At 43.2% G+C, this 25,589-nt stretch overlaps 1 protein-coding gene across 1 annotated transcript in view; it reads left to right on the forward strand.

The window, feature by feature from the left end:
- sigmar1 (sigma non-opioid intracellular receptor 1) overlaps positions 1 to 24,327 on the forward strand; it is a 27,180-nt gene extending 2,853 nt beyond the window's left edge. The window contains exons 2-4 of the mRNA XM_071342947.1: positions 2,617 to 2,817; positions 17,929 to 18,021; positions 19,532 to 24,327. Of these exons, the coding sequence (XP_071199048.1) occupies positions 2,617 to 2,817; positions 17,929 to 18,021; positions 19,532 to 19,761 (524 nt within the window). The 3' untranslated portion in view covers positions 19,762 to 24,327. The remainder of the gene's footprint in view (positions 1 to 2,616; positions 2,818 to 17,928; positions 18,022 to 19,531) is intronic.
- Positions 24,328 to 25,589: the final 1,262 nt, after the last annotated feature.

Raw genomic sequence — 25,589 nt, forward strand, 5'->3', positions numbered from 1 at the left:
CTAGATCAGGGGTGTCAAACATACGGCCCGCGGGCCGGAACCGGCCCCCAAGGAGGTTCGATCAGGCCCGCAGGATAATTTGAAAGTGGAAAAAATGCATAAAAGACATGGAATTAATATTTTTAATTCGCTGCAATTCATGGATTATCCGCTAAGGGGCGCACTCTTTCCATCAGAGTAGAAGACAAGCCGCATCACTGAGACAGACTGAAAACAGCAGACGGTATCAATGCGCCATCTGCTGCTTGTTACGACGTTGTTAATACCTTGGTCTCTACCTCTCCGCTACACCCTCATTAGCCAAAATGTCGTTATCCAAACGGAGAAAAGTAGATAAGGAGTGTAGAATTTTCAAAGAAAAATGGACCACGTCCTATTTATTTACAGAGATGCACGGAAAACCTTCGTGCTTGGTGTGTTTGCAACAAGACTAGACTAACACCTTTAAAATGCTGCCTTAGATACTGTTTGCATTGAAAGAATACAGCTCTGTGAAGATGAATCCTTACTGTGGTGATTTAAAAAATGTGCACTTTAATGTTAGTCAGCAGCTTCAAAACAAAAGTTGTGTGATGGAATTCTACTGTTCATACAACTCCATAAATTTTCAGTATGTATTGTATGTGTATGTATGTTTCATGTATGAAGTTTACAGATTTACAGGACAGGCGAACACTTTCTTCATTACACATTTAAAATCACTCTCCTTAGTTTGTAAGGTGTACGCATGGATTACATTTAGATTTTATATGCGTATGTGTAAGTGGTTTAAAAATTCCTTTCTTTAAAAGTCTCATTTAATCTTAAAGTGCATTACTATATTTTTCAGTACCAATTAAAGTTTTGTGCCTTTGTACAATCAGTGGGATCAGTTGCAATGCATATTTGTGAATGATAAAAGTAAATTGCACATTTGTCTAAGGAAATATGAGGTGTTTCATGAAATTTTTTGTAAAAGGATAGTTCATTAAATTTCAATATTTTCCTAATGTTCTTGTGCTTCTTTACACCAAAACAAAGGAAAGACATGATATTTTGGTTATTTATAGCAGAGTATGGTATAATTTTAATGGTCCGGCCCACTTGACATCTCCCTAGGCCGTATGTGGCCCACGATGCGAAATGAGTTTGACACCCCTGGTCTAGATGCTTTTTATAGTGGAGATCAAGTTTATAAATTGCCTGGCTGGGCTGATGAGACAGTGGATTGTGCAGTCAGATGGAACAGAGTAAATAGGCATTTTAACATCAGATTTAGCCGGTGGTAACTTGTGGAATAGACTCTGCCTGTAATGTGGTTTTAACCAATCAGCATTCAGGATTAGACCCAACTCTTGTATAATTAAACAATAAGGCATGAGGAGGTGTGGTATATGGCCAATATACCATGGCTAATGGCTGTTCCTCGCACGATGCAATGCGGAGTGCCTGGATACAGCCCTTAGCCATTTAAACATTATATACAGTGGTTTGAGCCCTGAATGCTGAAAGGCGTGGTATATCAGACTGTATACCACAGGTATGACAAAACATGTATTTTTACTGCTCTAATGACGTTGGTAACCAGTTTATAATAGCAGTAAGGCACCTCGGGTTTGTGGTATATGGCCAATATACCACGGCTAAGAGCTGTATCCAGGCACGCCTCGTTGTGCGTAAGAACAGCCCTTAGCCGTGATATATTGGCCATATACCACACCTCCTGGTGTCTTATTGCTTCAATAACCCACAAGTTAACTAGCTAGCTTAGTTGATTGGCTATGCCAGGTCAACAACTGGCTGTAGGATTGGACCCAAGCATGTAGCTAGCTAGCTGTAATTGTATTATGCCAGCCTTCCAGATCTAGTTACAGCCACATGATCCCACTAGCCAAATGGTTTCGACTAGGAGGAGGTGGATTAGCAGTTGAGAGAGGTGAGTGAGAGCTCACATCAGCATGCTATCTTTTTTGTTCTTTTTTTTTTACCCCTTTTATCTCCCCAATTTTGTGGTTTCCAATTGGTATTTACAGTCTTGTCTCTACGCTGCAACTCCCGTACGGACTCGGGAGAGGCGAAGGTTGAGAGCCGTGCGTCCTCCGAAACACAACCCAACCAAGCCGCATTGCTTCTTGACACAACGCACATCCAACCCGGAAGCCAGCCGCACCAATGTGTCGGAGGAAACACCGTACACCTAGCGACGTGGTCAGCGTGCACTGTGCCCGGCCCGCCACAGGAGTCGCTAGTGCGCGAGGATATCCCTGCCGGCCAAACCCTCCCTAACCCGGCCCAGCGTCGCCCCATGGACCTCCCGGTCGCGGCCGGCTGCGACAGAGACTGGGCTCAAACCCAGAATCTCTGGTGGCCCAGCTAGCACTGCGATGCAGTGCCTTAGACCACTGCGCCACCCGGGAGGCCCCCAGCATGCTATCTTTTTACAATGGGAGGGTTCATCGTTGATAAGAGCGAGGTCAGGGACATGCTAGACATGAGGTGTAGTTTACTGCTGTTGACAAGAAACCTCTACCATTCCATAGTTGTTTTTTCTCATGTCTGGTAATACTGATGTATCACTGCTCTACATGTGATTTTGAGGCCAGGATCAAACAACTGTGATGATGTTGTCTCCTCCAGGTCAGGACCACGACCAGGCCTTCTCCAAGGTGGTGGTGGAGCTGCGGAAGAAGTACCCGGGTCACATCCTGCCGGACGAGGACCTGCAGTGGGTGTTTGTCAATGCAGGCGGCTGGATGGGGTCCATGTGTCTGCTCCACGCCTCCCTCACTGAGTACGTCCTGCTGTTCGGCACCGCCGTGGACACCGGAGGACACTCAGGTCAGGAGTCAGGATCTCTCTGGGTTCACACACTGCCTCTATGGGCCCTGGTCATAAGTAACACATGTATTGTCATATTTTTACCTTTGTTTAACTAGGCAAGTCAGTTAAGAACAAATTCTTATCTTCAATGACGGCCTAGGAACAGTGGGTTAACTGCCTTGTTCAGGGGCGGAACGACAGATTTGTACCTTGTCAACTCGGGGATTTGATCTTGCAACCTTTCAGTTATTTTTTATTTATTTTTATTTCACCTTTATTTAACCAGGTAGGCCAGTTGAGAACAAGTTCTCATGTACAACTCTAACCCTTTATTTAACCAGGTAGGCCAGGTGAGAACAAGTTATCATTTACAACCCTAACCCTTTATTTAACCAGGTAGGCCAGTTGAGAACAAGTTCTCATTTACAACTCTAACCCTTTATTTAACCAGGTAGGCCAGTTGAAAACAAGTTCTCATTTACAACTGCGACCTGGCCAAGATAAAGCAAAGCAGTGTGACACAAATAACAGTGTTACACATGGAATAAACAAGCGTACAGTCAATAATACAACACAATAATATATAAAATATAAATAATAAAATACCTATCATACTAGTATGGCTAACCCTGTAAATCAACACATTACACTGCACCTATCCAGTGTATGGGGCGGCAGGTAGCCTAGTGGTTAGAGAGTTGGACTAGTCTGGACTCTCTTCTCTGTATATATCAATGATGTCGCTCTTGCTGCGGGCGATTCCCTGATCCACCTCTAAGCAGACAACACTCCTTCCGTGGCCTCCAACTGCTCTTACTAGTATGATGGTGTTGTTTTACAGGGTCAGTCATAGTAGTATGATGGTGTTGTTTTACAGGGTCAGTCATAGTAGTATGATGGTGTTGTTTTACAGGGTCAGTCATAGTAGTATGATAGGTGTTGTTTTACAGGGTCAGTCATAGTAGTATGATAGGTGTTGTTTTACAGGGTCAGTCATAGTAGTATGATGGTGTTGTTTTACAGGGTCAGTCATAGTAGTATGATAGGTGTTGTTTTACAGGGTCAGTCATAGTAGTATGATAGGTGCTGTTTTACAGGGTCAGCCATAGTAGTATGATAGGTGTTGTTTTACAGGGTCAGTCATAGTAGTATGATAGGTGTTGTTGTACAGGGTCAGTCATAGTAGTATGATAGGTGTTGTTTTACAGGGTCAGTCATAGTAGTATGATAGGTGTTGTTTTACAGGGTCAGTCATAGTAGTATGATAGGTGTTGTTTTACAGGGTCAGCCATAGTAGTATGATAGGTGTTGTTGTACAGGGTCAGTCATAGTAGTATAATAGGTGTTGTTTTACAGGGTCAGTCATAGTAGTATGATAGGTGTTGTTTTACAGGGTCAGTCATAGTAGTATGATAGGTGTTGTTTTACAGGGTCAGTCATAGTAGTGATAGGTGTTGTTTTACAGGGTCAGTCATAGTAGTATGATAGGTGTTGTTTTACAGGGTCAGTCATAGTAGTATGATAGGTGTTGTTTTACAGGGTCAGTCATAGTAGTATGATAGGTGTTGTTTTACAGGGTCAGCCATAGTAGTATGATGTTGTTTTACAGGGTCAGTCATAGTAGTATGATGTTGTTTTACAGGGTCAGTCATAGTAGTATGATAGGTGTTGTTTTACAGGGTCAGTCATAGTAGTATAATAGGTGTTGTTTTACAGGGTCCGTCATAGTAGTATAATAGGTGTTGTTTTACAGGGTCAGTCATAGTAGTATAATAGGTGTTGTTTTACAGGGTCAGTCATAGTAGTATGATAGGTGTTGTTTTACAGGGTCAGTCATAGTCACCACCATGATAGGTGTTGTTTTACAGGGTCAGCCATAGTAGTATAATAGGTGTTGTTTTACAGGGTCAGTCATAGTAGTATAATAGGTGTTGTTTTACAGGGTCAGTCATAGTATGATAGGTGCTGTTTTACAGGGTCAGTCATAGTAGTATGATAGGTGTTGTTGTACAGGGTCAGTCATAGTAGTATGATAGGTGTTGTTGTACAGGGTCTGTCATAGTAGTATGATAGGTGTTGTTTTACAGGGTCAGTCATAGTAGTATGATGGTGTTGTTGTACAGGGTCAGCCATAGTAGTATGATAGGTGTTGTTTTACAGGGTCAGTCATAGTAGTATGATGGTGTTGTTGTACAGGGTCAGTCATAGTAGTATGATAGGTGTTTTGTACAGGGTCAGTCATAGTAGTATGATAGGTGTTGTTTTACAGGGTCAGTCATAGTAGTGTGATAGGTGCAGTGTAATGTGTTGTTTTACAGGGTCAGTCATAGTAGTATGATAGGTGTTTTGTACAGGGTCAGTCATAGTAGTATAATAGGTGTTGTTTTACAGGGTCAGTCATAGTAGTATGATAGGTGTTGTTTTACAGGGTCAGTCATAGTAGTATGATAGGTGTTGTTTTACAGGGTCAGTCATAGTAGTGATAGGTGTTGTTTTACAGGGTCAGTCATAGTAGTATGATAGGTGTTGTTTTACAGGGTCAGTCATAGTAGTATGATAGGTGTTGTTTTACAGGGTCAGTCATAGTAGTATGATAGGTGTTGTTTTACAGGGTCAGCCATAGTAGTATGATGTTGTTTTACAGGGTCAGTCATAGTAGTATGATGTTGTTTTACAGGGTCAGTCATAGTAGTATGATGTTGTTTTACAGGGTCAGTCATAGTAGTATAATAGGTGTTGTTTTACAGGGTCCGTCATAGTAGTATAATAGGTGTTGTTTTACAGGGTCAGTCATAGTAGTATAATAGGTGTTGTTTTACAGGGTCAGTCATAGTAGTATGATAGGTGTTGTTTTACAGGGTCAGTCATAGTAGTATGATAGGTGTTGTTTTACAGGGTCAGTCATAGTCACCACCATGATAGGTGTTGTTTTACAGGGTCAGCCATAGTAGTATAATAGGTGTTGTTTTACAGGGTCAGTCATAGTATGATAGGTGCTGTTTTACAGGGTCAGTCATAGTAGTATGATAGGTGTTGTTGTACAGGGTCAGTCATAGTAGTATGATAGGTGTTGTTGTACAGGGTCTGTCATAGTAGTATGATAGGTGTTGTTTTACAGGGTCAGTCATAGTAGTATGATGGTGTTGTTGTACAGGGTCAGCCATAGTAGTATGATAGGTGTTGTTTTACAGGGTCAGTCATAGTAGTATGATGGTGTTGTTGTACAGGGTCAGTCATAGTAGTATGATAGGTGTTTTGTACAGGGTCAGTCATAGTAGTATGATAGGTGTTGTTTTACAGGGTCAGTCATAGTAGTGTGATAGGTGCAGTGTAATGTGTTGTTTTACAGGGTCAGTCATAGTAGTATGATAGGTGTTTTGTACAGGGTCAGTCATAGTAGTATGATATGTGCAGTGTAATGTGTTGTTTTACAGGGTCAGTCATAGTAGTATAATAGGTGCTGTTTTACAGGGTCAGTCATAGTAGTATGATATGTGCAGTGTAATGTGTTGTTTTACAGGGTCAGTCATAGTAGTATAATAGGTGCTGTTTTACAGGGTCAGTCATAGTAGTATGATAGGTGTTGTTTTACAGGGTCAGTCATAGTAGTATGATAGGTGTTGTTTTACAGGGTCAGCCATAGTAGTATGATGTTGTTTTACAGGGTCAGTCATAGTAGTATGATAGGTGCTGTTTTACAGGGTCAGTCATAGTAGTATGATAGGTGCTGTTTTACAGGGTCAGTCATAGTAGTATAATAGGTGTTGTTTTACAGGGTCAGTCATAGTATTATAATAGGTGTTGTTTTACAGGGTCAGTCATAGTAGTATGATAGGTGTTGTTTTACAGGGTCAGTCATAGTAGTATGATAGGTGTTGTTTTACAGGGTCAGTCATAGTAGTATGATAGGTGTTGTTTTACAGGGTCAGTCATAGTAGTATGATAGGTGTTGTTTTACAGGGTCAGTCATAGTAGTATGATAGGTGTTGTTTTACGGGGTCAGTCATAGTAGTATAATAGGTGTTGTTTTACAGGGTCAGTCATAGTAGTATGATATGTGCAGTGTAATGTGTTGTTTTACAGGGTCAGTCATACTTAGTATGATAGGTGTTGTTTTACAGGGTCAGTCATAGTAGTATAATAGGTGTTGTTTTACAGAGTCAGTCATAGTAGTATGATATGTGCAGTGTAATGTGTTGTTTTACAGGGTCAGTCATAGTAGTATGATAGGTGTTGTTTTACAGGGTCAGTCATAGTAGTATGATAGGTGTTGTTTTACAGGGTCAGCCATAGTAGTATGATGTTGTTTTACAGGGTCAGTCATAGTAGTATGATAGGTGCTGTTTTACAGGGTCAGTCATAGTAGTATGATAGGTGCTGTTTTACAGGGTCAGTCATAGTAGTATAATAGGTGCTGTTTTACAGGGTCAGTCATAGTAGTATGATAGGTGTTGTTTTACAGGGTCAGTCATAGTCACCACCATGATAGGTGTTGTTTTACAGGGTCAGTCATAGTAGTATGATGGGTGTTGTTTTACAGGGTCAGTCATAGTAGTATAATAGGTGTTGTTTTACAGGGTCAGTCATAGTAGTATGATAGGTGTTGTTTTACAGGGTCAGTCATAGTAGTATGATAGGTGTTGTTTTACAGGTTCAGTCATAGTAGTATGATAGGTGTTGTTTTACAGGGTCAGTCATAGTAGTATGATAGGTGTTGTTTTACAGGGTCAGTCATAGTAGTATGATAGGTGTTGTTTTACAGGGTCAGCCATAGTAGTATGATAGGTGTTGTTTTACAGGGTCAGTCATAGTAGTATGATAGGTGTTGTTTTACAGGTTCAGTCATAGTAGTATGATAGGTGTTGTTTTACAGGGTCAGCCATAGTAGTATGATAGGTGTTGTTTTACAGGGTCAGTCATAGTAGTATGATAGGTGTTGTTTTACAGGTTCAGTCATAGTAGTATGATAGGTGTTGTTTTACAGGGTCAGCCATAGTAGTATGATAGGTGTTGTTGTACAGGGTCAGTCATAGTAGTATGATAGGTGTTGTTTTACAGGGTCAGTCATAGTAGTATGATAGGTGTTGTTTTACAGGGTCAGCCATAGTAGTATGATAGGTGTTGTTTTACAGGGTCAGTCATAGTAGTATGATAGGTGTTGTTTTACAGGTTCAGTCATAGTAGTATGATAGGTGTTGTTTTACAGGGTCAGCCATAGTAGTATGATAGGTGTTGTTGTACAGGGTCAGTCATAGTAGTATGATAGGTGTTGTTTTACAGGGTCAGTCATAGTAGTATAATAGGTGTTGTTTTACAGGGTCAGTCATAGTAGTATGATAGGTGTTGTTTTACAGGGTCAGTCATAGTAGTATGATAGGTGTTGTTGTACAGGGTCAGTCATAGTAGTATAATAGGTGTTGTTGTACAGGGTCAGTCATAGTAGTATGATAGGTGTTGTTTTACAGGGTCAGTCATAGTAGTATGATAGGTGTTGTTTTACAGGGTCAGTCATAGTAGTGATAGGTGTTGTTTTACAGGGTCAGTCATAGTAGTATGATAGGTGTTGTTTTACAGGGTCAGTCATAGTAGTATAATAGGTGTTGTTTTACAGGGTCAGTCATAGTAGTATGATATGTGCAGTGTAATGTGTTGTTTTACAGGGTCAGTCATAGTAGTATGATGTTGTTTTACAGGGTCAGTCATAGTAGTATGATAGGTGCTGTTTTACAGGGTCAGTCATAGTAGTATGATAGGTGCTGTTTTACAGGGTCAGTCATAGTAGTATAATAGGTGCTGTTTTACAGGGTCAGTCATAGTAGTATGATAGGTGTTGTTTTACAGGGTCAGTCATAGTCACCACCGTGATAGGTGTTGTTTTACAGGGTCAGTCATAGTAGTATGATAGGTGTTGTTTTACAGGGTCAGTCATAGTAGTATGATAGGTGTTGTTTTACAGGGTCAGTCATAGTAGTATGATAGGTGTTGTTTTACAGGGTCAGTCATAGTAGTATGATAGGTGTTGTTTTACAGGGTCAGTCATAGTAGTATAATAGGTGTTGTTTTACAGGGTCAGTCATAGTAGTATAATAGGTGTTGTTTTACAGGGTCAGTCATAGTAGTATGATAGGTGTTGTTTTACAGGGTCAGTCATAGTAGTATGATAGGTGTTGTTTTACAGGTTCAGTCATAGTAGTATGATAGTTGTTGTTTTACAGGGTCAGTCATAGTAGTATGATAGGTGTTGTTTTACAGGGTCAGTCATAGTAGTGATAGGTGTTGTTTTACAGGGTCAGTCATAGTAGTATGATAGGTGTTGTTTTACAGGGTCAGTCATAGTAGTATAATAGGTGTTGTTTTACAGGGTCAGTCATAGTAGTATGATATGTGCAGTGTAATGTGTTGTTTTACAGGGTCAGTCATAGTAGTATAATAGGTGTTGTTTTACAGGGTCAGTCATAGTAGTATGATATGTGCAGTGTAATGTGTTGTTTTACAGGGTCAGTCATAGTAGTATGATGTTGTTTTACAGGGTCAGTCATAGTAGTATGATAGGTGTTGTTTTACAGGGTCAGTCATAGTAGTATGATATGTGCAGTGTAATGTGTTGTTTTACAGGGTCAGTCATAGTAGTATGATGTTGTTTTACAGGGTCAGTCATAGTAGTATGATAGGTGCTGTTTTACAGGGTCAGTCATAGTAGTATGATAGGTGCTGTTTTACAGGGTCAGTCATAGTAGTATAATAGGTGCTGTTTTACAGGGTCAGTCATAGTAGTATGATAGGTGTTGTTTTACAGGGTCAGTCATAGTCACCACCGTGATAGGTGTTGTTTTACAGGGTCAGTCATAGTAGTATGATAGGTGTTGTTTTACAGGGTCAGTCATAGTAGTATGATAGGTGTTGTTTTACAGGGTCAGTCATAGTAGTATGATAGGTGTTGTTTTACAGGGTCAGTCATAGTAGTATGATAGGTGTTGTTTTACAGGGTCAGTCATAGTAGTATAATAGGTGTTGTTTTACAGGGTCAGTCATAGTAGTATAATAGGTGTTGTTTTACAGGGTCAGTCATAGTAGTATGATAGGTGTTGTTTTACAGGGTCAGTCATAGTAGTATGATAGGTGTTGTTTTACAGGTTCAGTCATAGTAGTATGATAGTTGTTGTTTTACAGGGTCAGTCATAGTAGTATGATAGGTGTTGTTTTACAGGGTCAGTCATAGTAGTGATAGGTGTTGTTTTACAGGGTCAGTCATAGTAGTATGATAGGTGTTGTTTTACAGGGTCAGTCATAGTAGTATAATAGGTGTTGTTTTACAGGGTCAGTCATAGTAGTATGATATGTGCAGTGTAATGTGTTGTTTTACAGGGTCAGTCATAGTAGTATGATGTTGTTTTACAGGGTCAGTCATAGTAGTATGATAGGTGCTGTTTTACAGGGTCAGTCATAGTAGTATGATAGGTGCTGTTTTACAGGGTCAGTCATAGTAGTATAATAGGTGCTGTTTTACAGGGTCAGTCATAGTAGTATGATAGGTGTTGTTTTACAGGGTCAGTCATAGTCACCACCGTGATAGGTGTTGTTTTACAGGGTCAGTCATAGTAGTATGATAGGTGTTGTTTTACAGGGTCAGTCATAGAAGTATGATAGGTGTTGTTTTACAGGGTCAGTCATAGTAGTATGATAGGTGTTGTTTTACAGGGTCAGTCATAGTAGTATGATAGGTGTTGTTTTACAGGGTCAGTCATAGTAGTATAATAGGTGTTGTTTTACAGGGTCAGTCATAGTAGTATAATAGGTGTTGTTTTACAGGGTCAGTCATAGTAGTATGATAGGTGTTGTTTTACAGGGTCAGTCATAGTAGTATGATAGGTGTTGTTTTACAGGTTCAGTCATAGTAGTATGATAGTTGTTGTTTTACAGGGTCAGTCATAGTAGTATGATAGGTGTTGTTTTACAGGGTCAGTCATAGTAGTATGATAGGTGTTGTTTTACAGGGTCAGTCATAGTAGTATGATAGGTGTTGTTTTACAGGGTCAGTCATAGTAGTATGATAGGTGTTGTTTTACAGGGTCAGTCATAGTAGTATGATAGGTGTTGTTTTACAGGGTCAGTCATAGTAGTATGATAGGTGTTGTTTTACAGGGTCAGTCATAGTCACCACCATGATAGGTGTTGTTTTACAGGGTCAGCCATAGTAGTATAATAGGTGTTGTTTTACAGGGTCAGTCATAGTAGTATAATAGGTGTTGTTTTACAGGGTCAGTCATAGTATGATAGGTGCTGTTTTACAGGGTCAGTCATAGTAGTATGATAGGTGTTGTTGTACAGGGTCAGTCATAGTAGTATGATAGGCGTTGTTGTACAGGGTCTGTCATAGTAGTATGATAGGTGTTGTTTTACAGGGTCAGTCATAGTAGTATGATGGTGTTGTTGTACAGGGTCAGCCATAGTAGTATGATAGGTGTTGTTTTACAGGGTCAGTCATAGTAGTATGATGGTGTTGTTGTACAGGGTCAGTCATAGTAGTATGATAGGTGTTTTGTACAGGGTCAGTCATAGTAGTATGATAGGTGTTGTTTTACAGGGTCAGTCATAGTAGTGTGATAGGTGCAGTGTAATGTGTTGTTTTACAGGGTCAGTCATAGTAGTATGATAGGTGTTTTGTACAGGGTCAGTCATAGTAGTATAATAGGTGTTGTTTTACAGGGTCAGTCATAGTAGTATGATAGGTGTTGTTTTACAGGGTCAGTCATAGTAGTATGATAGGTGTTGTTTTACAGGGTCAGTCATAGTAGTGATAGGTGTTGTTTTACAGGGTCAGTCATAGTAGTATGATAGGTGTTGTTTTACAGGGTCAGTCATAGTAGTATGATAGGTGTTGTTTTACAGGGTCAGTCATAGTAGTATGATAGGTGTTGTTTTACAGGGTCAGCCATAGTAGTATGATGTTGTTTTACAGGGTCAGTCATAGTAGTATGATGTTGTTTTACAGGGTCAGTCATAGTAGTATGATGTTGTTTTACAGGGTCAGTCATAGTAGTATAATAGGTGTTGTTTTACAGGGTCCGTCATAGTAGTATAATAGGTGTTGTTTTACAGGGTCAGTCATAGTAGTATAATAGGTGTTGTTTTACAGGGTCAGTCATAGTAGTATGATAGGTGTTGTTTTACAGGGTCAGTCATAGTAGTATGATAGGTGTTGTTTTACAGGGTCAGTCATAGTCACCACCATGATAGGTGTTGTTTTACAGGGTCAGCCATAGTAGTATAATAGGTGTTGTTTTACAGGGTCAGTCATAGTATGATAGGTGCTGTTTTACAGGGTCAGTCATAGTAGTATGATAGGTGTTGTTGTACAGGGTCAGTCATAGTAGTATGATAGGTGTTGTTGTACAGGGTCTGTCATAGTAGTATGATAGGTGTTGTTTTACAGGGTCAGTCATAGTAGTATGATGGTGTTGTTGTACAGGGTCAGCCATAGTAGTATGATAGGTGTTGTTTTACAGGGTCAGTCATAGTAGTATGATGGTGTTGTTGTACAGGGTCAGTCATAGTAGTATGATAGGTGTTTTGTACAGGGTCAGTCATAGTAGTATGATAGGTGTTGTTTTACAGGGTCAGTCATAGTAGTGTGATAGGTGCAGTGTAATGTGTTGTTTTACAGGGTCAGTCATAGTAGTATGATAGGTGTTTTGTACAGGGTCAGTCATAGTAGTATGATATGTGCAGTGTAATGTGTTGTTTTACAGGGTCAGTCATAGTAGTATAATAGGTGCTGTTTTACAGGGTCAGTCATAGTAGTATGATATGTGCAGTGTAATGTGTTGTTTTACAGGGTCAGTCATAGTAGTATAATAGGTGATGTTTTACAGGGTCAGTCATAGTAGTATGATAGGTGTTGTTTTACAGGGTCAGTCAGTAGTAGTATGATAGGTGTTGTTTTACAGGGTCAGCCATAGTAGTATGATGTTGTTTTACAGGGTCAGTCATAGTAGTATGATAGGTGCTGTTTTACAGGGTCAGTCATAGTAGTATGATAGGTGCTGTTTTACAGGGTCAGTCATAGTAGTATAATAGGTGTTGTTTTACAGGGTCAGTCATAGTATTATAATAGGTGTTGTTTTACAGGGTCAGTCATAGTAGTATGATAGGTGTTGTTTTACAGGGTCAGTCATAGTAGTATGATAGGTGTTGTTTTACAGGGTCAGTCATAGTAGTATGATAGGTGTTGTTTTACAGGGTCAGTCATAGTAGTATGATAGGTGTTGTTTTACAGGGTCAGTCATAGTAGTATAATAGGTGTTGTTTTACAGGGTCAGTCATAGTAGTATGATATGTGCAGTGTAATGTGTTGTTTTACAGGGTCAGTCATACTTAGTATGATAGGTGTTGTTTTACAGGGTCAGTCATAGTAGTATAATAGGTGTTGTTTTACAGAGTCAGTCATAGTAGTATGATATGTGCAGTGTAATGTGTTGTTTTACAAGGTCAGTCATAGTAGTATGATGTTGTTTTACAGGGTCAGTCATAGTAGTATGATAGGTGCTGTTTTACAGGGTCAGTCATAGTAGTATGATAGGTGCTGTTTTACAGGGTCAGTCATAGTAGTATAATAGGTGCTGTTTTACAGGGTCAGTCATAGTAGTATGATAGGTGTTGTTTTACAGGGTCAGTCATAGTCACCACCGTGATAGGTGTTGTTTTACAGGGTCAGTCATAGTAGTATGATAGGTGTTGTTTTACAGGGTCAGTCATAGTAGTATGATAGGTGTTGTTTTACAGGGTCAGTCATAGTAGTATGATAGGTGTTGTTTTACAGGGTCAGTCATAGTAGTATGATAGGTGTTGTTTTACAGGGTCAGTCATAGTAGTATAATAGGTGTTGTTTTACAGGGTCAGTCATAGTAGTATAATAGGTGTTGTTTTACAGGGTCAGTCATAGTAGTATGATAGGTGTTGTTTTACAGGGTCAGTCATAGTAGTATGATAGGTGTTGTTTTACAGGTTCAGTCATAGTAGTATGATAGTTGTTGTTTTACAGGGTCAGTCATAGTAGTATGATAGGTGTTGTTTTACAGGGTCAGTCATAGTAGTGATAGGTGTTGTTTTACAGGGTCAGTCATAGTAGTATGATAGGTGTTGTTTTACAGGGTCAGTCATAGTAGTATAATAGGTGTTGTTTTACAGGGTCAGTCATAGTAGTATGATATGTGCAGTGTAATGTGTTGTTTTACAGGGTCAGTCATAGTAGTATGATGTTGTTTTACAGGGTCAGTCATAGTAGTATGATAGGTGCTGTTTTACAGGGTCAGTCATAGTAGTATGATAGGTGCTGTTTTACAGGGTCAGTCATAGTAGTATAATAGGTGCTGTTTTACAGGGTCAGTCATAGTAGTATGATAGGTGTTGTTTTACAGGGTCAGTCATAGTCACCACCGTGATAGGTGTTGTTTTACAGGGTCAGTCATAGTAGTATGATAGGTGTTGTTTTACAGGGTCAGTCATAGTAGTATGATAGGTGTTGTTTTACAGGGTCAGTCATAGTAGTATGATAGGTGTTGTTTTACAGGGTCAGTCATAGTAGTATGATAGGTGTTGTTTTACAGGGTCAGTCATAGTAGTATGATAGGTGTTGTTTTACAGGGTCAGTCATAGTAGTATAATAGGTGTTGTTTTACAGGGTCAGTCATAGTAGTATAATAGGTGTTGTTTTACAGGGTCAGTCATAGTAGTATGATAGGTGTTGTTTTACAGGGTCAGTCATAGTAGTATGATAGGTGTTGTTTTACAGGTTCAGTCATAGTAGTATGATAGTTGTTGTTTTACAGGGTCAGTCATAGTAGTATGATAGGTGTTGTTTTACAGGGTCAGTCATAGTAGTATGATAGGTGTTGTTTTACAGGGTCAGTCATAGTAGTATGATAGGTGTTGTTTTACAGGGTCAGCCATAGTAGTATGATAGGTGTTGTTTTACAGGGTCAGTCATAGTAGTATGATAGGTGTTGTTTTACAGGGTCAGTCATAGTAGTATAATAGGTGTTGTTTTACAGGGTCAGTCATAGTAGTATGATAGGTGTTGTTTTACAGGGTCAGTCATAGTAGTATGATAGGTGTTGTTGTACAGGGTCAGTCATAGTAGTATGATAGGTGTTGTTTTACAGGGTCAGTCATAGTAGTATGATAGGTGTTGTTTTACAGGGTCAGTCATAGTAGTATGATAGGTGTTGTTTTACAGGGTCAGTCATAGTAGTGATAGGTGTTGTTTTACAGGGTCAGTCATAGTAGTATGATAGGTGTTGTTTTACAGGGTCAGTCATAGTAGTGATAGGTCAAATCAAATCAAACTCCGTTTGTCACATGTGCCGAATACAATTTACAGTGAAATGCTGACTTACAAGCCCTTAACCAACAATGCAGTTCAAGAAAGTGTATTGAAAATATTTACCAAATAATAAAGTATAAAAAAACGAATAAAAATGTAACACAATAAAATAATGAGGCCATGTGTGGGGGGGGGGGGGGGTTAGAGGAAATGTGTACATGTAGGTGGGGGTAATGTGACAACGCATAGATAATAAACAGCGAGTAGCAGCTGTGTAAAAACAAGGGGGGGGGTTGTGTGTCAATGTAAATAGTCCGGTGGCCATTTGAATAATTGTTCAGCAGTCTTATGGCTTGGGGGTAGAAGCTGTTCAGGAGCCTTTTGGTCCTAGACTTGGCGCTCCGGTACCGATTGCCGTGCGATAGCAGAGAGAAGAATCTATTACTTGGGTGACTGGAGTCTGACAAATGTTTGGGCTTCCTCGGACACTGCCTAGTATATAGGTCATGGATGGCAGGAAGCTTGGCACCAGTGACGTATTGGGCCGTACGCACCACCTTCTGTTACAGATGCCGAGCAGTTGCAATACCAGGCAGTGATGCGACTCTATAACCACTTGGCTACCTGCTGGTTACTGGCCCAACTCTATAACCACTAGGCTACCTGCTGGTTACTGGCCCAACTCTATAACCACTAGGCTACCTGCTGGTTACTGGCCCAACTCTATAACCACTAGGCTACCTGCTAGTTACTGGCCCAACTCTCTAACCACTAGGCTACCTGCTAGTTACTGGCCCAACTCTCTAACCACTAGGCTACCTGCTAGTTACTGGCCCAACTCTCTAACCACTAGGCTACCTGCTAGTTACTGGCCCAACTCTCTAACCACTAGGTTACCTGCTGGTTACTGGCCCAACTCTCTAACCACTAGGCTACCTGATAGTTACTGGCCCACCTCTGTAACTACTAGGCTACCTGCTAGTTACTGGCCCAACTCTATAACCACTAGGCTACCTGCTAGTTACTGGCCCAACTCTGTAACTACTAGGCTACCTGCTAGTTACTGGCCCAACTCTATAACCACTAGGCTACCTGCTGGTTACTGGCCCAACTCTATAACCACTAGGCTACCTGCTAGTTACTGGCCCACCTCTGTAACTACTAGGCTACCTGCTGGTTACTGGCCCAACTCTATAACCACTAGGCTACCTGCTAGTTACTGGCCCAACTCTGTAACTACTAGGCTACCTGCTAGTTACTGGCCCAACTCTATAACCACTAGGCTACCTGCTAGTTACTGGCCCACCTCTGTAACTACTAGGCTACCTGCTGGTTACTGGCCCAACTCTATAACCACTAGGCTACCTGCTAGTTACTGGCCCAACTCTGTAACTACTAGGCTACCTGCTAGTTACTGGCCCAACTCTATAACCACTAGGCTACCTGCTGGTTACTGGCCCAACTCTATAACCACTAGGCTACCTGCTAGTTACTGGCCCAACTCTATAACCACTAGGCTACCTGCTGGTTACTGGCCCACCTCTGTAACTACTAGGCTACCTGCTGGTTACTGGCCCAACTCTATAACCACTAGGCTACCTGCTGGTTACTGGCCCAACTCTCTAACCACTAGGCTACCTGCTGGTTACTGGCCCAACTCTATAACCACTAGGCTACCTGCTGGTTACTGGCCCACCTCTATAACCACTAGGCTACCTGCTAGTTACTGGCACACCTCTGTAACCACTAGGCTACCTGCTAGTTACTGGCCCAACTCTGTAACTACTAGGCTACCTGCTAGTTACTGGCCCAACTCTCTAACCACTAGGCTACCTGCTGGTTACTGGCCCACCTCTATAACCACTAGGCTACCTGCTGGTTACTGGCCCAACTCTCTAACCACTAGGCTACCTGCTGGTTACTGGCCCAACTCTCTAACCACTAGGCTACCTGCTGGTTACTGGCCCAACTCTCTAACCACTAGGCTACCTGCTGGTTACTGGCCCACCTCTATAACCACTAGGCTACCTGCTGGTTACTGGCCCAACTCTCTAACCACTAGGCTACCTGCTAGTTACTGGCCCAACTCTATAACCACTAGGCTACCTGCTAGTTACTGGCCCAACTCTATAACCACTAGGCTACCTGCTGGTTACTGGCCCAACTCTATAACCACTAGGCTACCTGCTAGTTACTGGCCCAACTCTCTAACCACTAGGCTACCTGCTAGTTACTGGCCCAACTCTCTAACCACTAGGTTACCTGCCACCCTATAAGTAGTGCCCTATGAGGGGAATAGGGTGGCAGGTAGCATAGAGCCCAACTCTCTAACCACTAGGCTACCTGCCACCCTATAAGTAGTGCCCTATGAGGGGAATAGGGTGGCAGGTAGCATAGAGCCCAACTCTCTAACCACTAGGCTACCTGCCACCCTATAAGTAGTGCCCTATGAGGGGAATAGGGTGGCAGGTAGCATAGAGCCCAACTCTCTAACCACTAGGCTACCTGCCACCCTATATGTAGTGCCCTATGAGGGGAATAGGGTGGCAGGTAGCATAGAGCCCAACTCTCTAACCACTAGGCTACCTGCCACCCTATAAGTAGTGCCCTATGAGGGGAATAGGGTGGCAGGTAGCATAGAGCCCAACTCTCTAACCACTAGGCTACCTGCCACCCTATAAGTAGTGCCCTATGAGGGGAATAGGGTCACTTCAGTCTCTCCTCATTCCTAATGTCTTAACGTCTTCTATCCTCCAGCGTACTCCGGTCCTCCTGTTTTGTTATTAACTTGTTGAAATTGTCTTAAGGTCGTTACTGGGCTGAAATATCAGACACCATCATCTCTGGGACCTTCAGGCAGTGGAAGGAGGGATCAACGAAGAGTGAAATGTACTATCCAGGTAAGACCACGGAGATCCTATTACATTCTATATTTAAATGTATAAATTTAACAGACTCTCTGATCCAGAGCCACTACAGTAATGAGTCATTTTACTGTAAGTGGCTCTGGATCAGAGAGTCTGTTAAATGACTCACTACTGTAGTGGCTCTGGATCAGAGAGTCTACTAAATGACTCCCTACTGTAGTGACTCTGGATCAGAGAGTCTGTTAAATGACTCCCTACTGTAGTGTCTCTGGATAAGAGAGTCTGTTAAATGACTCACTACTGTAGTGGCTCTGGATCAGAGAGTCTGCTAAATGACTCACTACTGTAGTGGCTCTGGATCAGAGAGTCTGCTAAATGACTCACTACTGTAGTGTCTCTGGATAAGAGAGTCTGCTAAATGACTCACTACTGTAGTGGCTCTGGATCAGAGAGTCTGCTAAATGACTCACTACTGTAGTGTCTCTGGATCAGAGAGTCTGCTAAATGACTCACTACTGTAGTGGCTCTGGATCAGAGAGTCTGCTAAATGACTCACTACTATAGTGACTCTGGATCAGAGAGTCTGCTAAATGACTCACTACTGTAGTGACTCTGGATCAGAGAGTCTGCTAAATGACTCACTACTGTAGTGTCTCTGGATCAGAGAGTCTGCTAAATGACTCACTACTGTAGTGGCTCTGGATCAGAGAGTCTGCTAAATGACTCACTACTGTAGTGGCTCTGGATCAGAGAGTCTGCTAAATGACTCACTACTGTAGTGTCTCTGGATCAGAGAGTCTGCTAAATGACTCACTACTGTAGTGGCTCTGGATCAGAGAGTCTGCTAAATGACTCACTACTGTAGTGACTCTAGATCAGAGAGTCTGCTAAATGACTCACTACTGTAGTGACTCTGGATCAGAGAGTCTGCTAAATGACTCACTACTGTAGTGGCTCTGGATCAGAGAGTCTGCTAAATGACTCACTACTGTAGTGACTCTGGATAAGAGTCTGCTAAATGACTTACTACTGTAGTGACTCTGGATCAGAGAGTCTGCTAAATGACTCACTACTGTAGGGGCTCTGGATCAGAGAGTCTGCTAAATGACTCACTACTGTAGTGGCTCTGGATCAGAGAGTCTGCTAAATGACTCACTACTGTAGTGTCTCTGGATCAGAGAGTCTGCTAAATGACTCACTACTGTAGTGGCTCTGGATCAGAGAGTCTGCTAAATGACTCACTACTGTAGTGGCTCTGGATCAGAGAGTCTGCTAAATGACTCACTACTGTAGTGTCTCTGGATCAGAGAGTCTGCTAAATGACTCACTACTGTAGTGGCTCTGGATCAGAGAGTCTGTTAAATGACTCACTACTGTAGTGACTCTGGATCAGAGAGTCTGCTAAATGACTCACTACTGTAAGTGGCTCTAAATTACTAACATGTCAAAGTAAACTAGCCTACCTACTAGTAAGGTGGAGTGGGCCTACTTTGTAGCATCTTCGGTGTCAGGTGTGTGTGTTGACAGGTGTGTGTGTTGACAGGTGACACGATAGTCCACACGGTAGGCGAGGCGACCTCGGTCCAGTGGAGTGCTGGGACGTGGATGGTGGAGTACGGCAGAGGATTCATCCCCTCCACCCTGGGCTTCGCCCTGGCAGACACTCTGTTCAGCACACAGGACTTCCTCACTATGTTCTACACCGTACGGGTCTACGCCAAGGGAATGCTGCTGGAGGCCAATACACTACTTACTGAGGCTGGCGTCTTCTGAGGAACTTGACCCCTAACCCTCTCTGAGGCTGACGTCTTCTGAGGAACCTGACCCCTAACCCTCTCTGAGGCTGACGTCTTCTGAGGAACTTGACCCCTAACCGTCTCTGAGGCTGACGTCTTCTGAGGAACCTGACCCCTAACCCTCTCTGAGGCTACGTCTTCTGAGGAACCTGACCCCTAACCCTCTCTGAGGCTGACGTCTTCTGAGGAACCTGACCCCTAACCCTCTCTGAGGCTGAAGTCTTCTGAGGAACCTGACCCCTAACCCTCTCTGAGGAACCTGACCCCTAACCCTCTCTGAGGCTGAAGTCTTCTGAGGAACCTGACCCCTAACCCTCTCTGAGGCTGACGTCTTCTGAGGAACCTGACCCCTAACCCTCTCTGAGGCTACGTCTTCTGAGGAACCTGACCCCTAACCCTCTCTGAGGCTGGCGTCTTCTGAGGAACCTGACCCCTAACCGTCTCTGAGGCTGACGTCTTCTGAGGAACCTGACCCCTAACCGTCTCTGAGGCTGGCGTCTTCTGAGGAACCTGACCCCTAACCCTCTCTGAGGAACCTGACCCCTAACCCTCTCTGAGGCTGACGTCTTCTGAGGAACCTGACCCCTAACCCTCTCTGAGGAACCTGACCCCTAACCCTCTCTGAGGCTGAAGTCTTCTGAGGAACCTGACCCCTAACCCTCTCTGAGGCTGACGTCTTCTGAGGAACCTGACCCCTAACCCTCTCTGAGGCTGACGTCTTCTGAGGAACCTGACCCCTAACCCTCTCTGAGGAACCTGACCCCTAACCCTCTCTGAGGCTGGCGTCTTCTGAGGAACCTGACCCCTAACCCTCTCTGAGGCTACGTCTTCTGAGGAACCTGACCCCTAACCCTCTCTGAGGAACCTGACCCCTAACCCTCTCTGAGGAACCTGACCCCTAACCCTCTCTGAGGAACCTGACCCCTAACCCTCTCTGAGGCTGACGTCTTCTGAGGAACCTGACCCCTAACCCTCTCTGAGGCTGAAGTCTTCTGAGGAACCTGACCCCTAACCCTCTCTGAGGCTGACGTCTTCTGAGGAACCTGACCCCTAACCCTCTCTGAGGCTGAAGTCTTCTGAGGAACCTGACCCCTAACCCTCTCTGAGGCTACGTCTTCTGAGGAACCTGACCCCTAACCCTCTCTGAGGAACCTGACCCCTAACCCTCTCTGAGGCTGACGTCTTCTGAGGAACTTGACCCCTAACCCTCTCTGAGGCTGACGTCTTCTGAGGAACCTGACCCCTAACCCTCTCTGAGGCTGACGTCTTCTGAGGAACTTGACCCCTAACCCTCTCTGAGGCTGACGTCTTCTGAGGAACCTGACCCCTAACCCTCTCTGAGGCTGACGTCTTCTGAGGAACCTGACCCCTAACCCTCTCTGAGGCTGACGTCTTCTGAGGAACTTGACCCCTAACCCTCTCTGAGGCTACGTCTTCTGAGGAACTTGACCCCTAACCCTCTCTGAGGCTACGTCTTCTGAGGAACTTGACCCCTAACCCTCTCTGAGGCTACGTCTTCTGAGGAACTTGACCCCTAACCCTCTCTGAGGCTACGTCTTCTGAGGAACCTGACCCCTAACCCTCTCTGAGGCTACGTCTTCTGAGGAACCTGACCCCTAACCCTCTCTGAGGCTGACGTCTTCTGAGGAACCTGACCCCTAACCCTCTCTGAGGCTGAAGTCTTCTGAGGAACCTGACCCCTAACCCTCTCTGAGGCTACGTCTTCTGAGGAACCTGACCCCTAACCCTCTCTGAGGCTACGTCTTCTGAGGAACCTGACCCCTAACCCTCTCTGAGGAACCTGACCCCTAACCCTCTCTGAGGAACCTGACCCCTAACCCTCTCTGAGGCTGACGTCTTCTGAGGAACCTGACCCCTAACCCTCTCTGAGGCTACGTCTTCTGAGGAACCTGACCCCTAACCCTCTCTGAGGAACCTGACCCCTAACCCTCTCTGAGGCTGAAGTCTTCTGAGGAACCTGACCCCTAACCCTCTCTGAGGCTGACGTCTTCTGAGGAACCTGACCCCTAACCCTCTCTGAGGCTGACGTCTTCTGAGGAACCTGACCCCTAACCCTCTCTGAGGAACCTGACCCCTAACCCTCTCTGAGGCTGACGTCTTCTGAGGAACCTGACCCCTAACCCTCTCTGAGGCTGACGTCTTCTGAGGAACCTGACCCCTAACCCTCTCTGAGGCTGACGTCTTCTGAGGAACCTGACCCCTAACCCTCTCTGAGGCTGACGTCTTCTGAGGAACCTGACCCCTAACCCTCTCTGAGGCTGACGTCTTCTGAGGAACTTGACCCCTAACCCTCTCTGAGGCTGAAGTCTTCTGAGGAACCTGACCCCTAACCCTCTCTGAGGCTACGTCTTCTGAGGAACCTGACCCCTAACCCTCTCTGAGGCTACGTCTTCTGAGGAACTTGACCCCTAACCCTCTCTGAGGCTACGTCTTCTGAGGAACCTGACCCCTAACCCTCTCTGAGGCTGAAGTCTTCTGAGGAACCTGACCCCTAACCCTCTCTGAGGCTGACGTCTTCTGAGGAACCTGACCCCTAACCCTCTCTGAGGCTGAAGTCTTCTGAGGAACCTGACCCCTAACCCTCTCTGAGGCTGACGTCTTCTGAGGAACCTGACCCCTAACCCTCTCTGAGGCTGACGTCTTCTGAGGAACCTGACCCCTAACCCTCTCTGAGGCTGACGTCTTCTGAGGAACCTGACCCCTAACCGTCTCTGAGGCTGACGTCTAAACCTTGAAACTTATTGAGTTAGATGTACAGTACCAGTCAACAGTTTGGACACACCTACTCATTCAAGGGTTTTTCTATATTTTTACTATTTTCTACATTGTAGAATAATAGTGAAGACAAACTATGAAATAACACATATGGAATCATGTAGTAACCAAAAAGTGTTAAACAAATCAAAATATATTTTGTATTTTAGATTCTTCAAAGGAGCCACCATTTGCCTTGATGACAGCTTTGCACACTCTTGGCATTCTATTTCTCTCAACCAGCTTCACCTGGAATGCTTTTCCAACAGTCTTGAAGGAGTTCCCTTCATATGCTGAGCACTTGTTGGCTGCTTTTCCTTCACTCTGCGGTTCAACTCATCCCAAACCATCTCAATTGGGTTGAGATCGGGTTAATGTGGAGGCCAGGTCATCTGACACAGCACTCCATCACTCTCCTTCTTGGTCAAATAGCCCTTACACAGCCTGGAGGTGTGTTGTGTTATTGTCCTGTTGAAAGCAAATGATAGCCCCACTAAGCGCAAACCAGATGGGATGGCGTATCACTGCAGAATGCTCTGGTAGCCATGCTGGTTAAGTGTGCCTTGAATTCTAAATAAATCACAGTGTCACCAGCAAAGCACCCCCACACCTCCTCCTCCATGCTTCACGGTGAGAACTACACATGCATAGATCATCAGTTTACCTACTCTGCATCCCACAAAGACACTGTGGTTGGAACCAAAAATCTCACATTTGGACTCTTCAGACCAAAGGACAAATTTCCACCGGTCTAATGTCCATTGCTCGTGTTTCGTGACCCAAGCAAGTCTTCTTATTATTGGTGTCCTTTAGTAGTGGTTTCTTTGCAGCAATTTGACCATGAAGGCCTGATTCATGCAGTCTCCTCTGAACTTCTCCTCTGTGAAGCATTTATTTGGGCTGCAATTTCTGAGGCTGGTAACTTATCCTCTGCAGCAGAGGTAACTCTGGGTCTTTCCTGTGGCGGTCCTCATGAGAGCCAGTTTCATCATAGCGCTTGATGGTTTTTGCGACTGCACTTGAAGAAACTTTTCAGGATTGACTGACCGTCATGTCTTAAAGTAATGATGGACTGTTGTTTCTCTTTGCTTATTTGAACTGTTCTTGCCATAATATGGACTTGGTATTTTACCAAATAGGGCTATCTTCTGTATACCACCCCTACCTTGTCACAACACAACTGATTGGCTAAAACGCATTAAGATGGAAAGAAATTCCACAAATTAACTTTTAACAAGGCACACCTGTTAATAGAAATGCATTCCAGGTGACTACCTCATGAAGCTGGTTGAGAGAATGCCAAGAGTGTGCAAAGCTGTCATCAAGGGAAATGGTGGCTACTTTGAGGAATCTCAAATATTTTGGGGGGTTACTACATAATTCCATATGTGTTATTTCATAGTTCTGATGTCTTCACTATTATTCTACAATGTAGAAAATAGTAAAAATAAAGAAAAACCTTTGAATGAGTAGGTGTGTCCAAACTTTTGACTGGTTCTGTACGTGGTGATTGCATCCTATCAACTAATAGCTACAGTTCCTTGCTCTGTTAGCTAGCAGGCTAATAAGGTAGTTAGCAAGTTGTATGGTCATTTAGCTAGATGGCTGCAGTGCAACAAAAGCAATGTCCAACCTTCTCTAAACACATCAATGTATGGCAAGTACTGTAGCAAATTGTATCTATTTGTCAACATTTTAAGGAATGAGTAGATGGACATAACCTACTGCAATCATTCTGGTCGAACACATTAAATTACTTTTTTGGGTAGTGTGTGTGTGACACTTTTGGCCTTTACAACCTTTTAGTTTGTCCTTGGTGAGAGTCTTTACAAATACTGCTGGTTGTCATTTCAGGAGATAGAAAGCCCGCCCACAACCAGGTGAGGGGAGTTCCTTACTAATTAGTGATGCTTAATTCATCAATCAAGGGACTTGGAAAAGCCGCAGACAAGTGGCCCTCGTGGAATGAGTTTGACACCTGTGGTGTCAGCATTGGAAGGGGGGAGGTTCCGTTGCTTAATCCACGTTATATATTATATAAGTGCACAACTTGGGAAGAGAATCGGGACTGTCCCCTTTTCTCCCGGCCAGCTCGGCCCTCCCCTCCTGCTCCTTGGCTGAGTGACTCATTGCGAGCTTACGGACAGGCCTCTGGGCAGCTGAGCAGAAATGAAGGGAAACTACACTTCCGGAGGACCTATCATCCTTCCATTCCCTCTAACTTTTCTTGCCCTGTATTCGCTACTAAAGCCACTTTCTACCACTCTAAATTGCAAGCTTCTGCCTCTAACCCTAGGAAACACTTTTGCACCTTCTCCTTAATCCTCCACACCTGCTCCCTCCCTCCTTCTCCGCGGACGACCTTGTCAACCACTTTGAAAAGAAGGTTGATGACATCCACTCCTTATTCACAAAAAAAGTTCTTTGTTTCTGGTCATTTTGAGCCTGTAATCGAACCCACAAATGCTGATGCTCCAGATACTCAGCTAGTCTAAAGGACAGTTGTATTGCTTCTTTAATTAGAACAACAGTTTTCAGCTGTGCTAACATAATTGCAAAAGTGTTTTCTAATGATAAATTAGCCTTTTAAAATGATAAACTTGGATTAGCTAACACCACGTGCCATTGGAACACAGGAGTGATGGTTGCTGATAATGAGCCTCTGTACACCTGTAGATATTACATAAAACATCAGCCATTTCCAGCTACAATAGTCATTTACAACATTAACAATGTCAACACTGTATTTCTGATAAATGTTATGTTATTTTAATGGACAAAAAATTAAGAAAAAATTGTGATCCCCAAACATTTGAATGGTAGTGTGTGTCAACAGCACCCTTTTTCCTCTGTCTGTTTACAGGTCTAGATACAGTATAGTCTGTTTACAGGTCTAGATACAGTATCGTCTGTTTACAGGTCTAGATACAGTTAGATACAGTATCGTCTGTTTACAGGTCTAGATACAGTATCGTCTGTTTACAGGTCTAGATACAGTATCGTCTGTTTACAGGTCTAGATACAGTTAGA

The sequence above is a fragment of the Salvelinus alpinus genome, chromosome 1 (assembly GCF_045679555.1).
Source record: "Salvelinus alpinus chromosome 1, SLU_Salpinus.1, whole genome shotgun sequence".
Classification (NCBI taxonomy): domain Eukaryota; kingdom Metazoa; phylum Chordata; class Actinopteri; order Salmoniformes; family Salmonidae; genus Salvelinus; species Salvelinus alpinus.